Consider the following 24,141-nt stretch of genomic DNA (forward strand, 5'->3'; position numbering starts at 1 on the left):
AGGTCAATGAACCAAAGGCGGATCTAGGTTTATGGTCAGGGGAGGGACAAGTTAATTTTTCTAATACAATTTCCAACTGAAATATTTAGTACATTTTATTTGTAGTTCAAAAACGTCCCATTATCTATAGCAATGCAGTAAATTAATACTTTAGTAAGTTTGGTAAACTATGATTAGGAATTAGGAGAAAATACGAAAATTATTCAAGCTTCATGATTCAAGGGTTGCCCTTGCCACTATGCACCCCCTCCCTTTTCTTTTTGTGTATCCACCAGTGCATTAAACCCGCAAATATTACTCTAGTCCATTGTTATAAGTTCACAATAGGGTGACATTAAATCTTGTAGAAATAAGCGAATAATTTTAGGTAAAAGAATAATTTGCGGATTCAATGCCCTTAGGAACAGACTCCATAGTTAAAGACGGGTAAATTTCGCGGATTCATTTCGTAATAGTGTAAAATTTAAATGCTTATGCCTTTGCGATCCTTCTACCATTGGTTCACGGGCTTTTACCTGGAGAACTGTAGGCCAATGACCAGGGAAGTGTCGAATGGTAGCCCGGCTGAGCTTATCACCAGGGGGCGCGGAAGACTACCATATCGGAAGACTACCATAAAGGAAGACTACCATAGTGATGGAATTCAGCCTGGCCTCTACGAAAAAGGCGGAACAGTACCATAACGGAAATCTGCCATAAGTTCAAAGGACGAGGCGGAATACTGCCATATTTCCTGATACTCTCCATGGAATGAGTACAGCTGCTTTGCTCTCGAAGTAGTGTATAGAATACGTTGCTAGGTAGCACTGTTAACCCCCTAGCTGTTTCTTAGGTTGACGTAAAAGGCTACAGATAGCGCTTTTGACGGTTACTTTCTGTAGTTCCAGTCAAAAATAAACTCAACTGCACGCGCACTAATAAAAAACAAATATTTCCAAAAATGGGTTTAAGGAAGCACCACTCTATACTTATAACCTTTAAATAATAAAAACATGGCAGTTTTCAATTATGGCACTTTTCCTCCTGTTTTGACGGGGGGCGACGGAAGACTGCCATACTGGAAGACTACCATAATGTCAGAACTCCGCCTGGGAGCGACGGAAAACTACCATAAGTTAAAACGTGACCATACAGTCCTAATACTCGAACGACATGAGTAAATTACGTCTATTATCTTAGAAAGAATTTGTATAAATAAGCAGCATACAAAGTCTTGTGATTCTAATTAATGTTTTAACTCCAGGCCACTAGTTGAAATGAAATGCAATATAGTGACCGAAAATCACAATTCCCTGACAACTGACGGTTAAGTAAGTAAAATTTTGCATTATTTATATCATATGTTTAAAATGCCACGACAGATATTCACCATCAGGTGTATAGTCATCTATACTACTGAGGTGGCAATTCAATTGAGTTTATTTTAAGTAATGTCTATCAAAAGAACAATAAAATAAACATAAGCATTTATGATTTCATAAAAAAATATATATTTTTACGTTACTACATTATTAATAACACCCAAATTATGTTTCTGATGGGCTATTTGGGGTTCACTTTTCGTAGACTGACTTCACTACTACCTTACTTCGTAATGGCTGTGGTGTTGTTTTTGTCATGTTGGGGATGTTACAGGGTATTGTGATCCCAGCATTATGTTTTTAGCATGTGCTGTTAAAACAATTAGAAGATTATTTTAACATATAGATATACAGAAAAAAACAATTGCCATTAAGAATAGATAAAAACAATCACAGCATTTCCAACCTGTGAACTGTGAATACGGAATATTTGTTATACGTTACTTCAGAATGATTTACGTTTGCTTTTTAAGTTTTACTGATTAAGTAGTTGTGAAATTAGACCTGTATTTTAACTGCCTCAATGAGTAAAAAATAATTTATAAATACTGTGTTGAGCTGGTTAAGTGAAAACATGACAGAATATTAATTTATGAAAGGCTAGAAATCATTTTTATGTATGTTTACCAGGGGAATAGTCTATTTCCGATATTATTTTTATTGTTATTCTGAAATGCTTGCTTGTCCGTAAACATATTAATAGCGAGGTCAATGCAGACGGCAAAACACAACGCCACAGTAGAGCGACCATGTGAAAGGAATTAGCCATGACCTACAGTAAGGAACCATCCTACCAATTTTCTAGAAAAAATCGGCGGGGCTGATCGAGACTCACGGCCGTTGGTTTCACGAGAAACTTCTATGTCAGCGAGTCACTTTTAGTGTAATGTTTTTAAATAAAAACTATAAAAACGAGAAATTGACTACGTTCTAAAAATTTTAATTCAAAACAGACACTAAATGGTAGCTTACTATTCATTTCAATTAATATTCGACGGAAATTCTGTTTAACATTGGCCTGTGATGTGATAAATGAGATACCGAAGGCCTAATATAAAAAATTATTTTTTTTTTGTGAACGTTCAATCTGTATTGCCCAGTGTTGTCAGTTCTCTATACACAATCACACGAATCACCGCACTATCACATCTGAGTCGTGAGCTACACTGAACAGAATTTTTTTTTCCCAAACCTAAATTAAAACTAAGTGTATTTGGGAGGTCTAGGTAAGGAAGACTTAAGTGCGTCTCAGGCCGAAGCCTATATAGTTAGGAAAATGTTAAAGCAAGATGATACAGACCTTTCAGACTTTTTCTGGTACCCACATGTTTCGCTGTGATTTTTAACACGTTTCACGTCAAAATTACCAGTCGGGATTTGAACCTATGTTCTCTGGAATACGAATATAGTTTCTTACGACTCGGGCCATAAACTTCAATATTGTATCTTTTCTCATCATCAGATTGCCTTGTAGTGATTCCTTATGCTACAGGCGTGAGTGTACGATTATTGCATAACAGTACACATACATAGTTTCAGACTAAAGTACTCCATGTAGGCTATCATCACATGTCTTGAAAAATTATTGACATCTAATATTATAAGTACAACTATCAAATATTACGGTCTCCTAAATTTTAATTCACGTCTTTTGAGTATGTCCTGTACTAGTGCGTGTAACTACATGTGATTTACCATGGGTGTAAACAGTATTTGTGGAAGGGGAGGGCAGAAGCCAGTCCCTCCTCCGGAAACTCTTTTACAAAGATAATGCTTGAAAATACATTTTTAGGTTAGTTGACAATCCCTTAAGTACTTTTTGAAATTCCTGCCATTGTAATTTTTGTAAAATAAAATTATTTGTCTTAATAAATCTGGCAACCCTATTTCCCCCCCCTTTTTACACGCTTTATATTAGCTCCACCTGTATGTTTGTTTGTATGTTTGTAACCGACTCCTTTGCACTCGATTTTGACCCACTTTAAACGGACAGATTTAATCTAAACTTCGTACACTTATCGAGGACCGGTGACAATACACTAATTTAATAAGTTTATCTCATTATCCTGATTAGGATCGACAGGATTAAATAATTTCCTCACCCAGCCTCTGTGTGAGAGCAAGTGAGACAACCGTGCAGTCGGCGCATGCGTACCGTCTACCTACTTTCCAGCTCGAACACTCGGGGTATTGGTATTATTACAATGTATCCTCGACAGTTGGTTTGTTGGCCGAGCGGATTAAGGCGCGGGTAAACAAAAGGTTTATTAATAACATGTTTAATTTACATAATTTCTGTACATATATGAATTAGTTTTAGGCAAAAGAGCACTGAGTGCTGGGATGTCGCATTATAAACACAAAACTTGTAAAAGTGCAAAATGCGTGAATAAAAACTTTTGAATTGAATTGAATTGATTGTCTTCGATGACTTTAACCCACGGATTCACCGGTCGTGGGTTCAAATCCTGTCCACGGCTGAAATATTTTTTTTTTTTTTTTTCCAACAAATTTAGGATTGGTGCCGTAAATCAAACTGTAATTCGTCTGGGACTTCGCCAATCAATTCAAACTAAAAAGTGAAAAATAAATATAGTTTAAAAAACTAATAAACACGCTTTTAAATCACATCGAACTAAAAAGTGAAAAATAATTTTTAAAATAAGCTTAAAACAATAATGAATGAAAAATACTAGTATTACATATTGTGAAAAAAGCGTGAGGCGCTTTGTTCCATATTTATCGTACATCGAGCGCCCGATGGTAGAGCAGCCGACATGTCATTGGAAGGCTCTGGGTTCGAATCCCAGTCCGGGCTATCCGAATTTTTCTCACATATTCTATTCACTCTCATTGAGAAGGTCCTTTCCTCATCCTTCCCAAAATTCCTGTTACGTAAATGTGGAACGCTTCACGTAATAATTAATCCGTAACTTCCATCCTTTCCTGCTTCACAGCATTAATTTCGTACAGTATGTAAGACTGGTCGATATCACTTGTTCGTCAATAACCTTATACCATTAAGTCTCACTGTATATATTTATAACGTTAACATCTTTGAATGGCTTCTAAAATCGAGATTTGACTATCAATACAGCTGTACACATTAATGATTTGGAAAATAATTACAGTTATTTATAGTTATCATGGAATTAATAGTAGATTTGAAAAAATAACAGTTTAAAAAATTAAAAAAAAAACGCTTTTATAAAGAACCAAACTAAAAAGTAGAAAATAAATAATAGTTAAAAAAACTAAAAAACACGCTTTTATAGAAAATCCAACTAAAAAATAGAAAATAAATTATAATAAATTTGAATTAAAATAGTGTAAAATAAAAAAAAAGTATGTTATTTAAAAAATGCGTGGGGTGCTTTTTAAGATATTATCAAAATGATAATCCTTCTACTGATATATGTCAATAAAATAATTATAACTATTGACACCATGAACCCCACACTTTTTTTAAATAACATACTTTTTTTATTTTACACTATTTTAAATTCAAATTTATTAAAATTTATTTTCTATTTTTTAGTTGGATTTTCTATAAAAGCCGGTTTTTTAAAACTATTATTTATTTTTACTACGCTCTTGACACTTATTGTTACAGAAACAGGTTCCTCTTTTGAATAAGCTTCTTTGCACTAATACCTGTGCCTTGTTAACAGAAGTGTAAACAAATATACACATAAAACAAACAAAACACAAATATGTTTAAAGAAAGTCGGTATCTATGTGAATATCAACAAATTCAGTGTAGTTCATTAAATAAAATTTCCACTGACAAACAACATTTTAAATAATATGTTAATTAATTCAAGATGTAGTTTCGGACAAACGCCATTACTAATTAAACTGTATGTCATGACAAGCATCAGTCTGTTTGTGCCTTAAGATCTCTTTCCTGAAACGCCGCAACTGTTCTCCTAGGAATCATATACTGTGTTAGTCTGCGCTATCATCGTTGTGGTTTTCAAAATATCTGTTTTTTCGCTCAACTGTTGCTTACGGTGTTAGTCTGTGCCGTCGTCACTGTTTCTTCACATCGCTGGGTTCACCTGTGCTTCTCTGTATGGCCGTTGTTTTTTCAATTTTTATCTGTTAAGTTTCATCGTTGAGTTATTCTGTTTGCCGCTGTGCACTGTAAATGGAACAGAAATATTCATGTAAACTTAAATATTTGTTAATTTGTACATTTACGTGAAAATAACTGTATCACTACAAAATAGTATTACAATTTATGCTTCGTGTTGCCCCAGTATCTCCAATATTTAGTTATTTGCAAACAATTGTTTGAATAGCTTTCCAGTATTAGCTGCGCAAGTTAAGCACGGTAAAACAAAATAAAGCCAAAAGTAATATAAAAAAGTTAATTTTTCTGTTGCTTTAAAAACAAATAAATAAAATATTCATACAATAACTTCATTCTTGTAAGCACACTCATATTTTAACTAAAAACACTATTTTAATATCTAACATTTATTTAAAAATAACTTTACCATCGACAGTGCAAGCTCTTACAAATGTTTTTACCAGTCTATATTTCTATATAATTATTGTACAGCGGGACTGTAAGTTTTTTTGCAGGAAATAAATGTAAAAAAATTGCCAGACTAGTTATACAAATAATATTTCACTGTTATGAAATTACATAATTCATGCTGAACGAACAACATAAGAACACATAAATTTGTTCGTTACCGAGGCTAGATGTTACTGCACGTGTTAATGACACACTAAATTACAGTGAACTCGTGGAATAACATCATGTCAGTGTTAAGAAGACTGCAAGTATCCGCTCTACCACTCTGGTTCTGGGGGTAGAGCGCCTGCCTTGTAACTTGTAGGACCCGGGTTCGCGCCCCGGCTCCTCCAAGGCGGATTGCCCAGATGAAATGGTGGCATTTTCTCTGGTAGGAATACAATCCCTTGTAACAAGTCAGGCTACCAAAGAAACGGTGGGTGGAACAGAAAAAAACCTTCCAGGTGGCTTCCAAATGGGGAGCCCGTTTCTTTTCCTGGGCTCCCCATGCGGTGGCCATTCCGGGGGTTTCTCCGGGGGAACGGAGTTTTGCAAAAATATATATATTTTTTTAGTTTTTAAGCGTTTTAGTTTTTAGTAACTGTAGCATTATCATTCCAACATTTTATAAATAAAGTTCAAACAAAAATTTTAAAAAAAATTGCTTTTGTACATCAAATATTTGAATTAAGTGTGTATCAGTCGGTGAGTGGTTGTATACCCATTTTGTGTGTTCAACCATTTATTGACGAAAAAATATTTATAGGCACATGAATTTTATTTCTAAAAATATTATTTCTGTAAACCCACAGTTTTCAATCAGGAATATCGTCTTTAACACACGTTTATTTTATGTGTGCGTGTGTACCAGTATAAATCCAGATGTAAATAAAATATTCTATATATTTCAACATGAGCAAAGCCTTTGATACTTTCCAACATAATCTTATGATTGAAAAATTATCAATTTTAGGCCTCGTCAAGCAAGGCGTGGTATATATGTTTTAATTATCTTACAAATAGACGCTTTCCAGTCAAATTTGCAAAAGCAATTTCATAGTATTAGGTGTTCCGCAAAGTAGTAGTTTATCTCATATACTCATTATATTTAATAAATGATATTCCAACTGTAATCAGAATTGATCAAGGAAAGATGCTGATGAAAAAAAAAATATAATTGGGAAATATGTTTGTGAAACTATTCAGCAAGATATTTCAGCTGTCCGGATCTGATTCAAGTTAACAAACGTCTCTGAATTACGATAGCATTTATTGTATAACCTTTAATCAAAAAACTAATTTAATTAATCAGAATTATCACATAGTAAGTAATGGCATTAAACGTGGTGTCCTCTTTTTAGACCTTCAAGTTATATTGATGCCAACCTTTTTTTCACCAACATGTAGATAATACTATTAACAACACATTTTATGTCTTAATAAGTAAATTTTTTTGCATCAAATGATTTTTATAAGAAAATAATTGAAAGTGTGCAGAAAAAGTTCTTACATTATTATTTTAAAAATTTAGGCATTCCTATTTATTAGACGTTCGATCAGTGATACACATTTTATTATAAACATTTTTTTACCATTTGTTGGTTCAAACATAATGACTCGGTTTGAATTAAGAATTCCAACTTGAAATTACAGAATTAGTGACACTTCTAAAACCATTAGTAACTATAAAATGTGTAAAAAATTATAACTCCTTTTCAATAATATACAAATATTCATTGGTAAAACTTTTGCAATCTACATATTTATTTTGTATACCTACACAATTTTAGTTTCGGTTTAAGATTTTTGTGAAAACCAAAGTAACCAATTGGTTAACATGAACTTTATCAATCTGTGTGTTGTGTTGTTTCGTGTTTTGTCTCATTGTGTTGTTATTTTATTTGCTGTCACGCAAAAAAATTTAAATTTGATCTGACAGTTGTAATGAAGCATAGTAATATTTTTAATTTTGAATTATTGCAAGCCAGTGCAAAGCCCATCAATATTCGATATTAGGGCATTTGTCTCCTCTAGAGCGCCTGTGCTGCTTGCTCTGTGCCAACAAACTGCACTACACAAAAATATTTCCCTCGCATTTCAGCATCTTAAAAACACATTTTGTAGACTTTAAATAATTTATTATAAACATTAAAAATCTTAATATCTGAATTTTTTGTGTTCAGTCACCCTAATAATGAAAACATTACATAAGAAATGTAAATTCTATGAAGCTTTTGGCAGAATGGAATACTAGGCTCAGATTAATTGCTTAATGAAGCAACCCCAAGCAGACATCGCCCGTGCGGGCCTAGGGGGCCCGAATACCGGGACTTGGCATCGAACCCCGAGGCCCGTGAAGGAGTCCCAGGTCGCCTAGGTGCGACCCCTAACCTCCTGGTTTGACTGATGTGAGTTTTGTTTTGGCGTTTTTGTTTATTGTTTCTGAAAATGCTGCGAAGCAGTGGTGAATTCAAGAGGCCGAAAATTTTAAATTTAATTTCGTGTATTTTACTTTAAACTCGTAGTGTTGTCCAGCCCTCCCTTTAAGTGTAAAATAAGGGGGGGGGGGGGGGGGCGCGAATTTAGTTTAAACTGAGCATGGAATACTGGGTACCACATGTATTTTTTTTAAATCGTCGTAATAAAAATAGCGTGCTACCTATAATACATTTTTTGGAAACATTTCTTTCTTCTCGTCCGCGATCTGGACGTTATTTGTTATTGCATCTATCACCGTCAGAAGCGCTGTCTGTAATCTTTAAAGTGAACCTGAAAAACAGGGTTTGACAGCGCTACCTACCAAGTATTCTATACACTACTGCGAGGGCAATGCTGCTGTGCTCATTCCATGGAGGGTGTAAGAAAATATGGCAGAATTCCGTTTCGTCCTTTGGACATATGGCACCTTTCCGCCTTTTTCGAAGAGGCCAGGCGGAATACTGTCATTATGGTAGTCTTCCGTCGCCCCTATCACAAGCCATCAGCCGACGAGCGGAGACCCTCCAAGAGTTGAAGTTATTTGCGTATTGTTCCCGGAACACGATAAGCACGAAACAACAAAATAAAGACAAATTGTTGATTCTTTATTTATTAAGGCGTACCGCCTTGTCTTACACTTAAACACATACATCTTTACTGACTACGTACATGCAAAATAAACCTGATAAATATTTTGGCCTAGACATACCAAAAATTGTCACAAATACATTTAAATAAAAAACTGAATCAACATATCAGTAGATACAAATATGAAATTAATATTGATTATTCTAAAATTGATTGATTATTGAATATTTGAGTCTAAATTGCAGGGGATTATGGACTACGAATATTTTTCTGTACTTTCATAAAAAGATTCCTATGGAAACCAGTTGCCAAGAAATATCTTTCTTGTAATAATCATGAGAGATGGTGTAACCTTGTACAAAACAAGCTGTTATTTTCGCAAATATGAAATACGTGTTTGGAGAAAATACCTACAAATTTGGCGAATAATTTTGTATTTTAATAGCAATAGCATCAATTAAAAAAGAAAAGAAAAAAACACGGAAAAGAGAACCGAATTTTAAATAAATTAACTTTATTTTGTTTTACCGAGCTTATTAATGTGCGCGGTTATTCAGGGAAGAACGGTTTACAATTTAACTATTGGAGGTACTGGGGCTACATAAAGCATAAATACCCGGGTTGAGAATCCGAACCCAGTATTACTGCAAACACTATTTTGCAGTGATACAGTTGTTTCATGTAGATGTACAGTGCAGATGTAATTGAAACCAATAACTGTGCTGGTGGTCCCTGTGTTGTTGGGTCGATGTCGCGTGCTCTTCGACTTGTGTACTTGTGACGGTCTGGAGTGGCTGGCGTGTGACTCTGCACTCCCGTAGTGACGACACGTTCATTACTGGCAAACATAACCTCCATATGTTTCTGTGTTATTTTTTTAAATTAATAAATTGACTTTGTATAAATAAATAAAATATAATCAAGAAATTTGTATTTTTTTTATTTATTTTTCCTTTTGAGTTTATGCAATCATCTGGTGTAACATACAATATTTCAGCAGACTTAGGTGTAATTATGTCTACACACACATACACACAAACATAGCACACACACATATATATATATATATACATATATTACATATATAAATAAGCATTTTTTTGGAGCATGTTTTGATCCGAAACACCTGCTGGTAGTAGCAACGATTTTCCGGGAATCAATTACGGTCCTAAACCTGCTTGGAAAAAAAAAACTTTTCCTATCAAAGACTGATTTTCTTTCTTTTTTTTTTTGGCACACCACGCGTTAACTATTTGCACGTTAATCACATTTTATTATAGAACTAATGTGTAAAAATTTTTTTAGTGTTAGATTTTTGCCGATGAAATAGTGTTGAATATATTGAGCTTTGAGAAATACTTTTGATGTGATGGGGCAGTACACAGATTGTTTCGCGAAAAAAAACCAGCGGCTGTTTCCTTTCAGAGCAGATAGTCTCCGTGCGTGTTACCTGGCTGGCAACAACAGCCCCCCCCCCCCCCCACACCATGACGGCGGGGCAGGGGCAGCCTCCCCGGTTATCGACCGGAGAAGCCATCCCTCCTGGACCCCAGCAACCCGGCGCTGCCAACCTCGCGGCCGAGACATCCCTGAACTCCGCCGAGCGCCAGGACTACGCGCGGATACGTACTTACATAATGCATTCACACAAGCTGACTTAATTTTTGGAGCAGAAAATGAGTGCGTGTACGCGCGTTAGGAATTATACTTAGTTGGCATACTAATAATAATAATAAAAGCTAACTTTAATTTTGCACGAAAATAATTAATAGAAATAAAATAATAAAAAAGGACTGTAGAGATTCTTAACTTAATTATCCGCTAATTTCAAGATCACTGTCGCAACGTTTTTCAACAGTGTTTATAAAAAAAACAATCCTCTCAGTGTTTGGACACACACACACACACACTTTTTTAACGGCTAATGTGAGCTCTGGGGTGCGATTACGCGGAATGCCAAACAACTTCGGGTGAACAAGTTTAAGTAAACATGTTTACAAACGCGAGATTGTACGTTTACACTGCAGCTGGTATAAAGTATTTTCAACTCCAAAACCGATTGTCTAATGTCATCTAAAGAATGTATCGTGTGGGTCATATTTATTTTGAGCAAGCGTACTTCTGTTTGAGAATTACCGTCAGCATCGGTTTTAAAACAATATCCACCTATTTAATTGCGTATCATTTTTGTTGCAGTCGGTAAGATATTACGCGAACTTGTGTCAGGAACATTCTCCAGCTTGATATTTTTTTTTGCAAAGGCCTTGTTAATACTCTTAACATTACAGCCAATCAGAACAATACGTAGTTTGAATGAGATTTGGCCTCGAATGAAACTGTGTGTAACATGTTTACCTGAAGTAGAATAACCGCGCCCCTAGCGTCTAGTCTCTGACGAGCGAAGTTCAAATGGCGGCGAAGAAGTAGAGCTGTATTCGGTACTGAGTAACGGATGCGCCATCTAGTACCGAGTAACGAAACGTTATACACGAATGCATTTCGTTACTCGCATTTTTCGTAGTATGGGTTGATTTATCGTTAGAATGTTGTTTCAATTTTATTGTCGATTGTTGCTTTTTCATTATAATCGACGCATAATGTATTGCGATGTTATTTTCAAAATAGTAAATCCATTGCAAATTTAGTAGATACCGTCAACATTTCACTTGTACCTATACACTATACCTATTAAATCAAATTAAATTTAGAATGACTTAAACGCAAGTCTGGCTCAAAATACGGAAAAGTGGAAAAAAAAAAAAAAAAAGCACCTTACGCAGTTTGGCATGTAATGTATAAGTATGTTTTATACGAATTACGAATGTTGCGACGCCGCGACGTCATACTGTACGCGTACGCAATACAACTCGATTCGTCGCTCTAACATAACATAGCATGTTATGAGGTATCAGAAGTACCGAGTAACGTAACGATACGATAGTAACGAGTACTGATTGGTATAGTTACGAATACATACGGGTACGCTTTTTGACGTGATAACGTCTTATAAATCGATGAACGCCGACTGCACGCACGAAAAAGCATGAATCATTGTCACGTTCCGCCTGAGCCGAGCGTGCAAGAACCGACCAACCACCGTGCGAGAAAATCTTCTATAATATCAAACAGGTAAAGGCGGGCTTTTTTAACTTATTGTTCGTGAAAATATTAAAAAAAAAAAAATATTTAAATTAAATTTGCGAAAACTGTAAATAATATTTGAAAATTAAAAAAAAAGTATGCAAATTTTCATAAATGTTTTCTTATGACGTTATCACGTAAAATTATCGTCCGTAAACCGACTTTCGTTGCTTCTACACCTCCACGAAGAAGGCCCTAGCGCCAGCGCGCCGAGGTTGGCAGCAGCGCCGGCGGCTGGCGCCCCTGGCGGCGGGCGCTGGAACCTGGGAGCCCGGGAGCGTGTCTCGACCTGCCGCCTCTGTGTGTGCTCGTGTGTCGCGCGCGCCGGTTCCCAACGGTCGCTCGCAGCTGCAGCGTTGTTGCTGTCCGCGCCTCCCTGCCGGGGAGGGAGGATGCTCTGAGCTGCGGAGGTCGCCATGGGCTACAACGCCGTGCAGGAGAAGCGGCTCCGGAAGTGAGTACATTCCTTCTTTGTTTTTTCAAACACCCCGCCCACCCGCCCCTTCATTGCAGTCTGCTGCAGTTGCCGGAACAAGGAGGGAGATAAACAAGTGCGACTCTTACAGTGGAAACTGAAACCATGTTTCACGTGACATATTTCGCTATCTGTTGGGCGGGCCTATGACTACCAGCCATGGGCGTCGCAAGGATATATATATTTTTTTTTTTGGGGGGGGGGACGGACTTCAATTGATTTAGTTGTTTGAGGAATATTTGGGGTTTGAAGTGGTTTTTAGGCATTTTTCTTTCCTAAATATTCTAATTATAGTTGGTTGCAATATATAATTTATTTTTACAAAAAAATATTTTCAGAGAACAAATTTGTAAAAACACAGTTAACATGTCTGCTGGTGCTATATCCACACAAAATCATTAATTTAAACAACAGGAGAAACTACGAAACTAAATATATTATTGGAGGGGACGAAATTGAAGACTTTTATTATTGGGGGGGGGGGGGACGTGTCCCCCTTGTCCCCCCCGGTTGTGACGCCCATGACTACCAGCAAATAAAAAATCGGAATAGAGGTTCTCATACAAAGTTTTTTTTAGTTAATACTGTTTTTGATTATATTAAGTTATCTCGTTTGGCGGCGCAAAACTAATTTAATCGATGCGAAAATACTTAATGCTGTTTTGTAATAAATAAAGGAGTAGGAGGTGCAAAACCTCATTGTATTACACACCACAAAATTAGTGGCTACTTAAATAGAGTGAATTTTCACTGGTTTGTTTGCCTGATAATAGCTTATACATTAATTATCCTAATAAATTAATGTAGTTATTTCAGCAATATATTATGAAAACTACTATCTAGCGGGGACGGGCCCATAACTACTTCAAAAAAACTAGGTCTCAGTCTCGGTAATACCTTGTTCTGTGGTTGCCAGCCAGGGCTTCACTTCGCGTAAGCCACGCCTGCAGCAGCGATCCAACGAAAAGTGGGACTGGGGTAGGGAACTCATTGTTAAGAAATTTCGGTTTTTTTTTTCCCCGCCACAGTTTGCCCAGAAAATTTCACTTTTTCCAGTGCAAGTAGCGAACTGATTGCTTCAACCCTTCCTCCTGCCTCAGCTGTTTGTACCCACCACTGGACCTATTAGAGGAATTATTAAATTTTAAAAAAAAATTGTTTTCTTATCTTCTCTTTTGCACTTCAATTTTAACAAAACAAATTGGGTCTTTAAAAAATACATGGTAGTTTTCAAATCTTTTAAAATTATTATTATATATTATAGTATTTTTAATTTCTACTCTTCCCTATCTAAATACAATTGTTAATAGAAGTAATGCCTTTTTTTTTTTTTTTACTATTTTGTCCGACACACAAACTTCGCCACCTGAAAGAATGAATTATGTGGCTAATGGTAACCGTTTCGTTGACAGCGAATCCCGAATACTTAAAATAAATAAATTAATAAAGCTATACTAATATTATAAAGCTGAAGAGTTTGTTTGTTTGTTTGTTTGTTTGTTTGAACGCGCTAATCTCAGGAACCACTGGTCCGATTTGAAAAATTCTTTCAGTGTTGGATAGTACATTTATCGAGGAAGGCTATAGGCTATATTATATTATCAATAACATTAGGGATCCTTACTAAAAGTCCAATTTAGAATCAAATGCGTTGGAGGGGGTTAGATACAACATGCAGTACACGTACGAAGTGTGTGTTGACAATGCCGCAGGCGCTAGAAGTTTATTTCCTATTGCCTATTAACATTGTTGCCACGCACTAGATGCCTTATCATTCTTAATTTTCCCATACAAGTAAAAAAACATCCGTGTGATATTAACAACGAAGCAATCAGTACCCTCATAAGAGTTCAATTAGTATTTAAATACTTTTTAACCCTTTAAATCGCAAACCTAAACTATTGTTTTTTTCTTTCCTGTCTCTGTGTTTTTATTGCCTTTTTTTCAAGTATATATATTTTACAGACTTGAAACTTCACAGTAATGTTCCTTATGTTACGCAGGATGACATTTTCCGAAAATTAGATCCCATGGGTGGTTAAAACCAGGCAACAGTGGGTACTTTGTCTGCATGAGAACAGGATTTTGCATTGTTCATGCCTTCTGCGTCTCCATGGCAACGGGCATCGCGCGGCAGTGGCGTACCCACAAGGAGGGGCATGTATTATGAGCGGCGCAAGAGTGATCTGCCTGTAGACTGCCGTAGCGAAGTACGGGTACATCAGTTGTACGTTGCGTGCACGAGACGGGAAACCATCGGTGCTATTCATTTTCTCTCCGGTACATTATACAGAATTGTAATAAATTTTCACTGCATTTTTTTTATTTACCATTACTGTAAATGGGAGATGTGGCTTAATTTTTTTTCCCATTTGTATAGCCGTGCGAAGCCGGGTCGGGCAGCTAGTAAATAAATAAATAAAAAATGAAACGAACACGGCCCACGGATATTTAGGAAGCAATCGTCGACGTTTGTTGATGGCGATTCATCGCGAAAAATGTTTTGCTACAAGACATCCCGAAAAATGAATGCAACTTCTCCACGGTTGGCAGGGATGCTTGTAAACGTCGTGACGTAGTTATCTTCGGGCGAATCACGTGTGTTGAGACACCTCGGCCTTCTCTCGCGGCGCCGATGAAAGCCAGGAACGGAGGGAATGCTGCGGACTTTTACAAAGCGTTTTAAAGCCTAAAAAACCAAGTAAATTTTCCCGCGATATTTCACCATCTTTTACCATGAACATGGCCCCCACAAGGGTGGGGCTGGGTGGACCCCTGGACATATTCGCTGTGGTTATTTTAAAGTAAAACAATTTTATAGATTTAGCTTAGTTGGACTTATAAAATAGTAAACATAATTGTACCCTGTATTTTCAGGTTAAATAACATTCTAAAAAGTGTGTAGGTAAGAAATAACCATGCAATTATAATGTAGCACGTGACTAAAATTCCGGGAGGGGGTGGGGGCCGTGTTTCCGATCCTGGGTCCAGAGCCCGTAACCGAATGTGGGGGCCATGACCATGACCACAGACCGGAATAATTCGCAGATTCATTTCGCGTTAGGCTTGCATTTAAATGCTTATACCTAGAGACCCGGAAATTTCGCGGATTCATTTAGTCGCAAGCTAGAATGCAAACCTTCACACTCTCGCACTGTGTTCATGATTGGCACGCAGTTGTTTGGACACGCCCATCTACGACCGTGAGCCAATGATGCCCAGCTAGGAGAGAAGTTAGCGAATCAGGTAGTGCCAAATAACAAGGATAAAAATGTTCTCTCTAAGAAATCAACCAATGTGGAAGTAAACATGGGTCGATCACACCTATAACTTTGAATTCTATCCTGAGGCCAGAAGAATCCGCGAAATTTTCGGGTCTCTACTTATACCTCTGCGATCCTATCAGCTCATGGTTTAGCTAGGACTCCTGGCCAGTGAGATACTCTGGGCCAGAAGAGACTCGAGTCACAGGGAACCCAGTCTAGACAGAGGAGGGAATGTTTTCTCAAGTATGTAGAGGTAATTGAAACTGGGAATTATTGAGGTCCCTAGCCATGACTAGAGACAAGGAAATATCCGCGGTTTCATTTCGCGGTAGGCTAGAATCCAAATGCGTTTAACTTTTTGCTGCTTCAGTGATTGGACTACAGTGAAGGACTCTCTGTGCCAATGAATAACACTCACTGAAGGAAGTATCGAATCACAAGCTTTCCAGTCAACAGGTTTCATGAGTCAGTAGCCAATGAGCAGATGTAATTTTCCCGAATACATAAGAGGATCATGGAGTCTATCCTGGCATACAATCTGGAGTCCTTATGCGTGCGAGACCATATATCTAACATTTCGCCATCTGTTTAGTCAAATTAGGTCTAATGTAAATAGGAAAAAAAAAACGTGGGGCAGATGGCAGAAAAGAAAACAATAAATCTGTTTAAAAATTAACTGTCGTAGTGATATAATTAACAAACTCTTTGAACGTTTATGGATGGTCATTATGAAATACAGCAGGGCAAAGGTACAAATCTGTATGATTAGCAGGGGGGGGGGGGGTGTGTGTGAATATGCTACCCAAGGGTTTTGCGCTTGTGGATAATCGACTTAAGTCATTTCACTGGACGAGAACACTTTAAAATATTCAGTTCTTTAACACCCCCCCCCCCTAATTCCCTGACAATGCAAAGCATCAGGCTGCATCACTAAAAGACGGATCCTAACCATTTGGAAATACCTATTGTCTGTCCCATGAACAACTAAATTTGCATTGCTTAAGCAGGTTGATGTGAGATATTCAGCTGTCATCCATAGTTGTTGGTTCTTCGAAGAACTAGACCAGGTCCTACTTGACTGCACGGCGTGACATCCTGAACCAGATGTCGAGCGGCGACACGTTTCACGTGTCGATGAAAGTTTTAACATGTCGGTGAAGATGTGGATGAGAGAAATTTCCGAGGAAAATTTACTGGAAAAATTTAAACACTTATTTTTGAGGGAAATTTTACCTTTTTCCCCACCACCATAATTTAAGATTTGTTGATACACTAAGATATTGTGAAATAATTCCATGATGTAGTCTGTATGCGTGTACATTGTTAAGTATTTATTCTCTATTACACAATTTTTATACCACTTTAATATTTTACCACTCAGGACGCGTTTGCTTCCGCGGTGAATAACAGTGATTGGTTTTGCAACAATCGACATGTAGTTACCTGAAAGAAACTCGCCCAATCACGAAACACAGACGATGCTACAGTGTTTTAACTTTCAGCTCGTCTCGGAATCTTTTCGCGAAATATGCATGGCCCTAGCAATGGTGCATGTCCAGAGAAAAAAAAAAAAAAAACATTTTAAATCAGCGAACGGAAGTACGGCGAGCGAACTTCCGGAGAGCAGAGCTGTGTCGGGGCGGAATTCGCATCCGTCACGTTCCTGGGCTGTCAAAAAGGGGGGGGGGGGGGGTTTCGTGATTTGCGAACCGCCCGGGTATCGGCCGGTCGACCTCTGACCTTCCACGAGTAGCTCTTCCCTGACGAGCTCCGAGCCTTCGCCGGGTCCCGGGGTCCGCCTGCCAGAGATTCTTCCGGCCCGTGGTGGGGGGGAGTAGAGACCGGAAAAATTCGCGGATTCATTTCGCGATAGGCTAGAATTCAAATAGTTATACCTCAGTGCTGCCTCTGCTACTGGCTCACAACTCACCTGGATGACTCTGGGCCAATGAGAAAAAACTCAACTAAAGCAGCCATCGAATCACAAGACTGCTACGTTGGGACGTCTCACAAGACAGCAGCCAATGAGTGGGTGACATTTGAATGAGTGTGCGTAGAACTATGGAGTTCATGCTCGAGGTCAATTGAACCTGCGAATTTTTCAGGCCCCTAGCAATAAGCAGAAAACTTTAAAATATACAGAACGTTTTCCTTAAGACATAGTTTTGACATCAAGCCCTTTTCACAGTCACGCTTTTGCAAGTGTAGCCAGGTCCCCTTTCAGTGAGGGGCTTCTAAACCCCCCCCCCCCCCCCCCCTCAAACCACTTTTACACGGATATACGCCGATGTGTGGAGACCAGAAAAAAAAATTCGTGGATTCATTTCGCGATAGGCTTTAATTCAAATTCAAATGATACATTCGCGATTATTTTGCTATTTACGCACGGCTTATCTGGAAGATTCTGTGCCGTTGAGAGACCTTGGGCCCAAGAAGTTGTTTGACTACTCTCGAGTCAGCAGCCAATGAGCAGGGGATATTTGCTCCAGTATGTAGAGGACTGTGGAGTCTAACCTGGAAGGCACTGCAACCGCAAGTCAAGAGCAAGACTGCAACGGCCTGCCGCATATGTTTTTTTTGGAGCGAAACTTCTTTACAGTCGATAAGGTAACTCGAAGCGATGTCGTCATCGGAGCGTAACGAAAGTGTAACGATCAGATGGCAACGGAAATTGCAACGATTAGAAGCGATGCCCATGTTGGAGTGGAGTGGGGAATTCAAGTGAGTAGTACAAGTTTCTCTCGCCAATCGCAGCCAGTAAAGAAAAAAAATTCCGTAGATATGAAAAATTGTATAGAGTGCTAGCAAGCAATCAACATTACCCGTAGACTGCAATTGTGTATGTCCATACCAGTGGTTTGTTTGTTTCCGCACAGGATTGTTGTGATTCGTGCGCTGACAGCAGTCATGCGCCTGGAAGAAACTCCACCAATCACTAGAGACCGGAAAAATTCGCGTATTCATTTCGCGATATGCTAGAATTCCAACACATGTACCTTCACATTTCTTCAGTAATTGGCTCACATTTTATATGAATGGCTCTGAGCCAGTGAGAAACCTTCAACCAAAAAAGTATCGCATGGCAAGCATCCCAGTTGACAGGTCTCACAAGTCAATAGCCAATGAACTAGTGGCATTTTCCCGAGTATGTAGCGGATTGTAGAGTCCAACCTTGGGGTCATTGAAACCGCGAATTTTTCAGTCCCTACCAATCACCAAACACTAAACACAGACGACGCAGATGTGTGTTTTAAACACACAGCTGGTTTCAAAATATTTTCACAAAAAACTCCAGCTCTTGACACGTTTCAAGTGTGCGTAGAACTATTGATTCTAGCCTGCACTGTATTTGTTTTTTTGTAAATGGAATAGAAAAGTTAATTTAAAAATTACATACATTTTACCATTTACATGAAAACAACTGTATCAATACAAAATAATGTTCGCTGTAATACTGGGTTCGGATTTTTATCCGGGAGTTTTTGCTTTGTGTTGTCCCAGTACCTTAAATCTGCGCACATTAATCAGTATTTTCAAACAAAATGAAGTCGAAATATTGAGTTTTCGATTATCTTTCCCATTATTTAAAAAAAATAATGCTGGAATGAAACGTCAGTTAAAATATAAAATTACGCGCCAGTTTTCGTACGTAGTACTCAGTAGGTATTATCATTGAATACTCAATGGTATTATCTCGGAAAACGTATTTCATATATGCAAAAAAATAATCGTAGCCATATCTGTACAAAGTTTCAATTTCTTTCTTGTGGTATCACTACAGACCTGCAAAATTCGCGGATTCATTCGGTGATAGGCTAGAATTCAAACACATATACCTCTTAGATAATTTTGTTATTGGTAGAGACCTGCAAAATTCGCAATTTCGATGACCTTCAGGATAGACTGCACATTCTCCTTTACACTGGGAAAATAACGCAAGTTCATTGGTTGTTGACTTGTAAGTCGTCTCAGCTGGTTTGTCTGTGATTCGATCCTTCTTTGCTTGAGGGTTTATAATTGGTTGAGATTCACCAAGATGAACAGTAAGCCAATAGCAAAATTATCTAAGAGGTATATGTGTTTGAATTCTAGCCTATCACCGAATGAATACGCGAATTTTACAGGTCTCTAGCTATTGGCTTACTGTTCATCTGGACGAATCTTAACCAGTTATAAACCCTCAACCAAATAAGGATCGAATCACAGACAAACCAGCTGAGACGATTTACAAGTCGGCAGCCAATGAACTTGCGTTATTTGCCCGAGTGTACAGGGGTATGTGCAGTCTATCCTGAAGGCCATCGAAACCGCGAATTGTGCAGGTCTCTAGCGTATCACAAACGATCTCTTGGCAACTGGTTTCTGTAGGAATCTTTCGTAATGGCACATAATTGGCGGTGCATGGGTGTGTTGCGAAGACGCGTGTGCCCCATGCCTGGGTCCATGACCCAGACTCAGTGAACAACCAGCTACAGTTGCTGGTCGGGGCCGCCCCTCTTCCACGCGGGAGGGCCGCGTGCTAAACGACCGGCTTCCTGCCTGCTGTCGCCTGGCGGGCGTCGCTGGAACCAGCCCCTTCCCCTCCACCGCGGACTCGTGCCAGCGGCAGTGCAGGGACGTACCGGTTCAAACCGAGTCAACAAGGTCATTCCTCAGTTAGCAAGTTCGAGTCTCCAACTGCTCACTTGTCCATTCTCTCTCTCTACAGTGTATGTGTAAATTAAAACAAACAAAAATAAGAACAACAGACCTGCCTTGTCAAATGTTTTCGTAATGGATTTTTTTCCAGAGGATTAGATCCGGAACTGCCGCCTGGGTAATTGTATCGTCAGTCGCATTTTAACAAACTTGGCATCACTATAAAGCATTTCAAACATACTAAAAATTTTACCTTAGCAATATTACTGAATCCTTACTTTCTTAAAAACTATACGTAATATATCACTAATATGGCACGCTGTTTTACACTATCTTCCCTAAAATGACGGGCAAACTTTAGTAGAACCTTCCTATTACTGGTCACTGAAGTCCTAGAGACAAAAGGAAATGTAATAGTTTTTAAGTGATAACTGCATTTTCTAAATTTTGCAGTATTTTAATAAAAAATCCTGGACGATAATCAGGTCCAAAGATGGAGCATAGTATTTCAAGTCATTTTCGGTTTTATCGGAGCCGTTTCGTTTTACAGTATATTACCTTTCGCTGTGCAAATCGAACGATTCGATAGTTTACGTGGATGTTCCGGCAGCGAATTCTGGCGGCGGTTTCGGAAACTACTTCTGGAATGTAGTTGGAAACACTTTTCGGTGTATTCCATCACGCTCGGCATTATTTTTAAGAATCCTACTTTAAATTTCGTTGTCCGAGTTTCGTATTATAAGTAGAGACCGAAAAAATTCGCGTATTCATTTCTCGATAGGCTAGAATTCAAATAGTTATACCTCAGTGCTGCCTCTGCTATTGGCTCACAACTCACCTGGATGATTCTGGGCCAATGAGAAAAAACTCAACTAAAGCAGCATCAAATCACAGAGACTTCTACGTTGGGACGTCTCACAAACAGCAGCCAATGAGTGGGTGACATTTGACTGAGTGTACGTAGAACTATGGAGTTCATGCTAGAGGTCATTGAACCCGCGAATTTTTCAGGTCCATAATTATAAGTTTATTTGCAACATGAGAACACAGGTACCGAGGTTTACACCTCACAGGCGAGTAATGAAACACTAGCTCAATTTTTACCCTACGCGTCCAGACGGCGACAGGCGCCGTATTGTTTGCGGTCGGAAGCCATAGTTCGACGAACTGGAGTTCGTAACCCCGCGCCAACTTTGTTATGAAATGAACCCCAGGTGCATTGTAGTCGGAGGCTTTCATCTTCAGGGGTGGGGGGTACATTAATTTACTTCTCCTTTCTTTTTTTCTTTTCACGCTCTTTGTCGCCACGATACAAGGGACCTTTCTGAGGAGCTGGGGTGTCGCGCCTTTCACTACAGCTAGCACAGAAGAAACCTGCACACTTATAGTTTTACTGTAAGCAATGCTACCCCCTCGCCTATGATTATTCATAGATTTCCTTAATTTGTTTACATTAGTTTCAGCTTTGAATATATATACTGTATAGAAGTCGCCAGCCCTGGTTAAAAATTCTAATACGGTTTTGAGGTAGTTGGTTAATTCACCGCCGCAATCGCCACCATCTCTAGGGCATCGACTTGTGGTGGTCCCTAGCGGACAAGTGTCCAACTCTTCAGACACCCCTTCCCCCTCCCGTTGAACGACGTTGAGCTGCATTGAATGATGGATGAGGGGTGCGGGGAATGACAGCGGGCGACAGTGCTGCGCTCTAACGTATAAATAACAACTAAGACGATACAGGGCGTTACGGCAGCGCACTGCAGTGGTGAAGTTCCCAAGCTGCTCGTTATACGCTTCTGATAAACGTAGAGTAAATCCTATCCACTCGCGACTTCTATACAGTATATATATTCAAAGGTTTTGAAAAAAAAATCATTTAACGCTAGCAAAATCACATAATTATTAATTAAATTTAACATTGATTCTTTTCATAACAAACTTGAAAGAAATAAATATCGCTATTTAAACAACACTGGTGCAACAACCACACACAGCAGTCAGAGCACCGAGCACCGAGCACCGAGCACCGAGCACCGACTGGCTCGCCCCGCCCGCAGCACCCGCCTCGCCAGAGGAGAGGAGCGAGGGAAAGTAACCTTACTTAAGACGCAATAAAAAATTAAATTTTGTGCTGTCGATGTCGAATCCCGGAAGTACCGAAACAACAAGGAGTCGATTTTAAATTCCCGGTTCTTTTACTATATTAGAAGTACCAGGAATTCCCGGTTCTTTTACTATTTCAAAATTACCATAAATTCCCGGCACTGTCACTGTATCAAAAGTATGAAAAGTGGCGGTAATTGCCGGTACAGAACTCCCGGGTCCGGGACTTGCCGGCTGTGGTCCCTGCTCGACGCCGCTACTGCGCAGCCGCGGAGTGGTTTACTGCCTGTCCCGTCAGGCCCGTGTCACGTCCAGGTACACAAACCCCCTTCCCCCCTTTCCCCCTTTCCCCCTTCCGCCTTGTACACTCAGTCTGCTGTGAAGCCTCGAGGCCCGGCTCTTGTCGACTGTCTGTCCCAGGTGGTCGGAGGGCCTGCTGCCTCGACAAGTCCGAAACTTGAATTACATTCTTCAAGGTGGGTTCTCACACACCAATAATTAGTAACCGGAAAAATTCGTGGGTTCAATGACCTCTAGCATGAACTCCATAGTTCTACTACGTACACCCATTCAATTTGTCACCCACTCATTGGCTGCTGCCTTGTGAGACGTCCCAACGCAGCAGTCTGTGATTGATGCTGCTTTAGTTGTGTTTTTATCATTGGCCCAGAGTCATCCAGGTGAGTTGTGAGCCAATAGCAGAGGCAGCACTGAGGTATAACTATTTTAATTCTGGTCTATCGCGAAATGAATCCGCGAATTTTTCCTGTCTCTGCCAATAATGTTTCATTATTTTCATTCACGTCATTACAATGAGTTAGTAGTGAGTTCTGTAAATTTTAACACTACACCTTTCTTGTCACAAATATGTCCCAACAGATACTTACTAACTGTTACAGCCTATGTAAAAAAAAAAGGTGTATAAAGTAGCGTAGGTGTTTGTTATTAGCTAGGGCCATGCATATTTCGCAAAAAAGATTCCGAGACTAGCTGGAAGTTAAAACACTGAGGCATCGTCTTTGTTTCGTTATTGGGTGAGTTTCTTTCAGATACACGACGATTGTTAAAACACCTATCACAGTAATTCTTTGCGGAAGAAAATGCGTCCTGAGTGGCTCAGAAGTCCAACACTTCATCCAGACCATCCTCTGTCTCCTGTAAATTCCTACACGTAATGCATGCCAATTAGCATCCCGCATGAATGTGCCCAGGGTTTTCTCTGTTTCTATGCAGGTTTTACCTGGGCCCAACCTATCTCTCGTTATAGTCTAGATTTAAGAGTGAGGGGAGTTAGTCATGGCGCCAATCGCTGTCATGGCTGGCCAATCCCCTCCTAGCACATGATGCATGCGACCCTCTCCCTGCATGGCTAATCCCAGCATGACTAGGCGTATAGGCTTCGGCCTGAGACGCACCTAGGCCCCTCCCTAGCCCGGACCCCTCCAAAATACACTTGGTTTTAGTTAGGTCAGGAAAAAAAAAAATCAATGCGGGCCGCAAGGTACAAGCACCCAACCCCTGCATGGTTGATTTTTCAGCCCCGCCCAACTCTTCTTACCTGGACCC

General features: G+C 39.0%; 1 protein-coding gene across 1 annotated transcript in view; it reads left to right on the forward strand.

Moving 5' to 3' along the window:
* The first annotated feature begins 12,425 nt into the window (after nt 1-12,425).
* Nucleotides 12,426-24,141, forward strand: part of LOC134535237 (uncharacterized) — a 93,086-nt gene continuing 81,370 nt past the window's right edge. The window contains exon 1 of the mRNA XM_063374304.1: nt 12,426-12,547. Within this exon, the coding sequence (XP_063230374.1) occupies nt 12,510-12,547 (38 nt within the window). The 5' untranslated portion in view covers nt 12,426-12,509. The remainder of the gene's footprint in view (nt 12,548-24,141) is intronic.

Source organism: Bacillus rossius, chromosome 8 (assembly GCF_032445375.1).
Source record: "Bacillus rossius redtenbacheri isolate Brsri chromosome 8, Brsri_v3, whole genome shotgun sequence".
Classification (NCBI taxonomy): Eukaryota; Metazoa; Arthropoda; class Insecta; order Phasmatodea; family Bacillidae; genus Bacillus; species Bacillus rossius.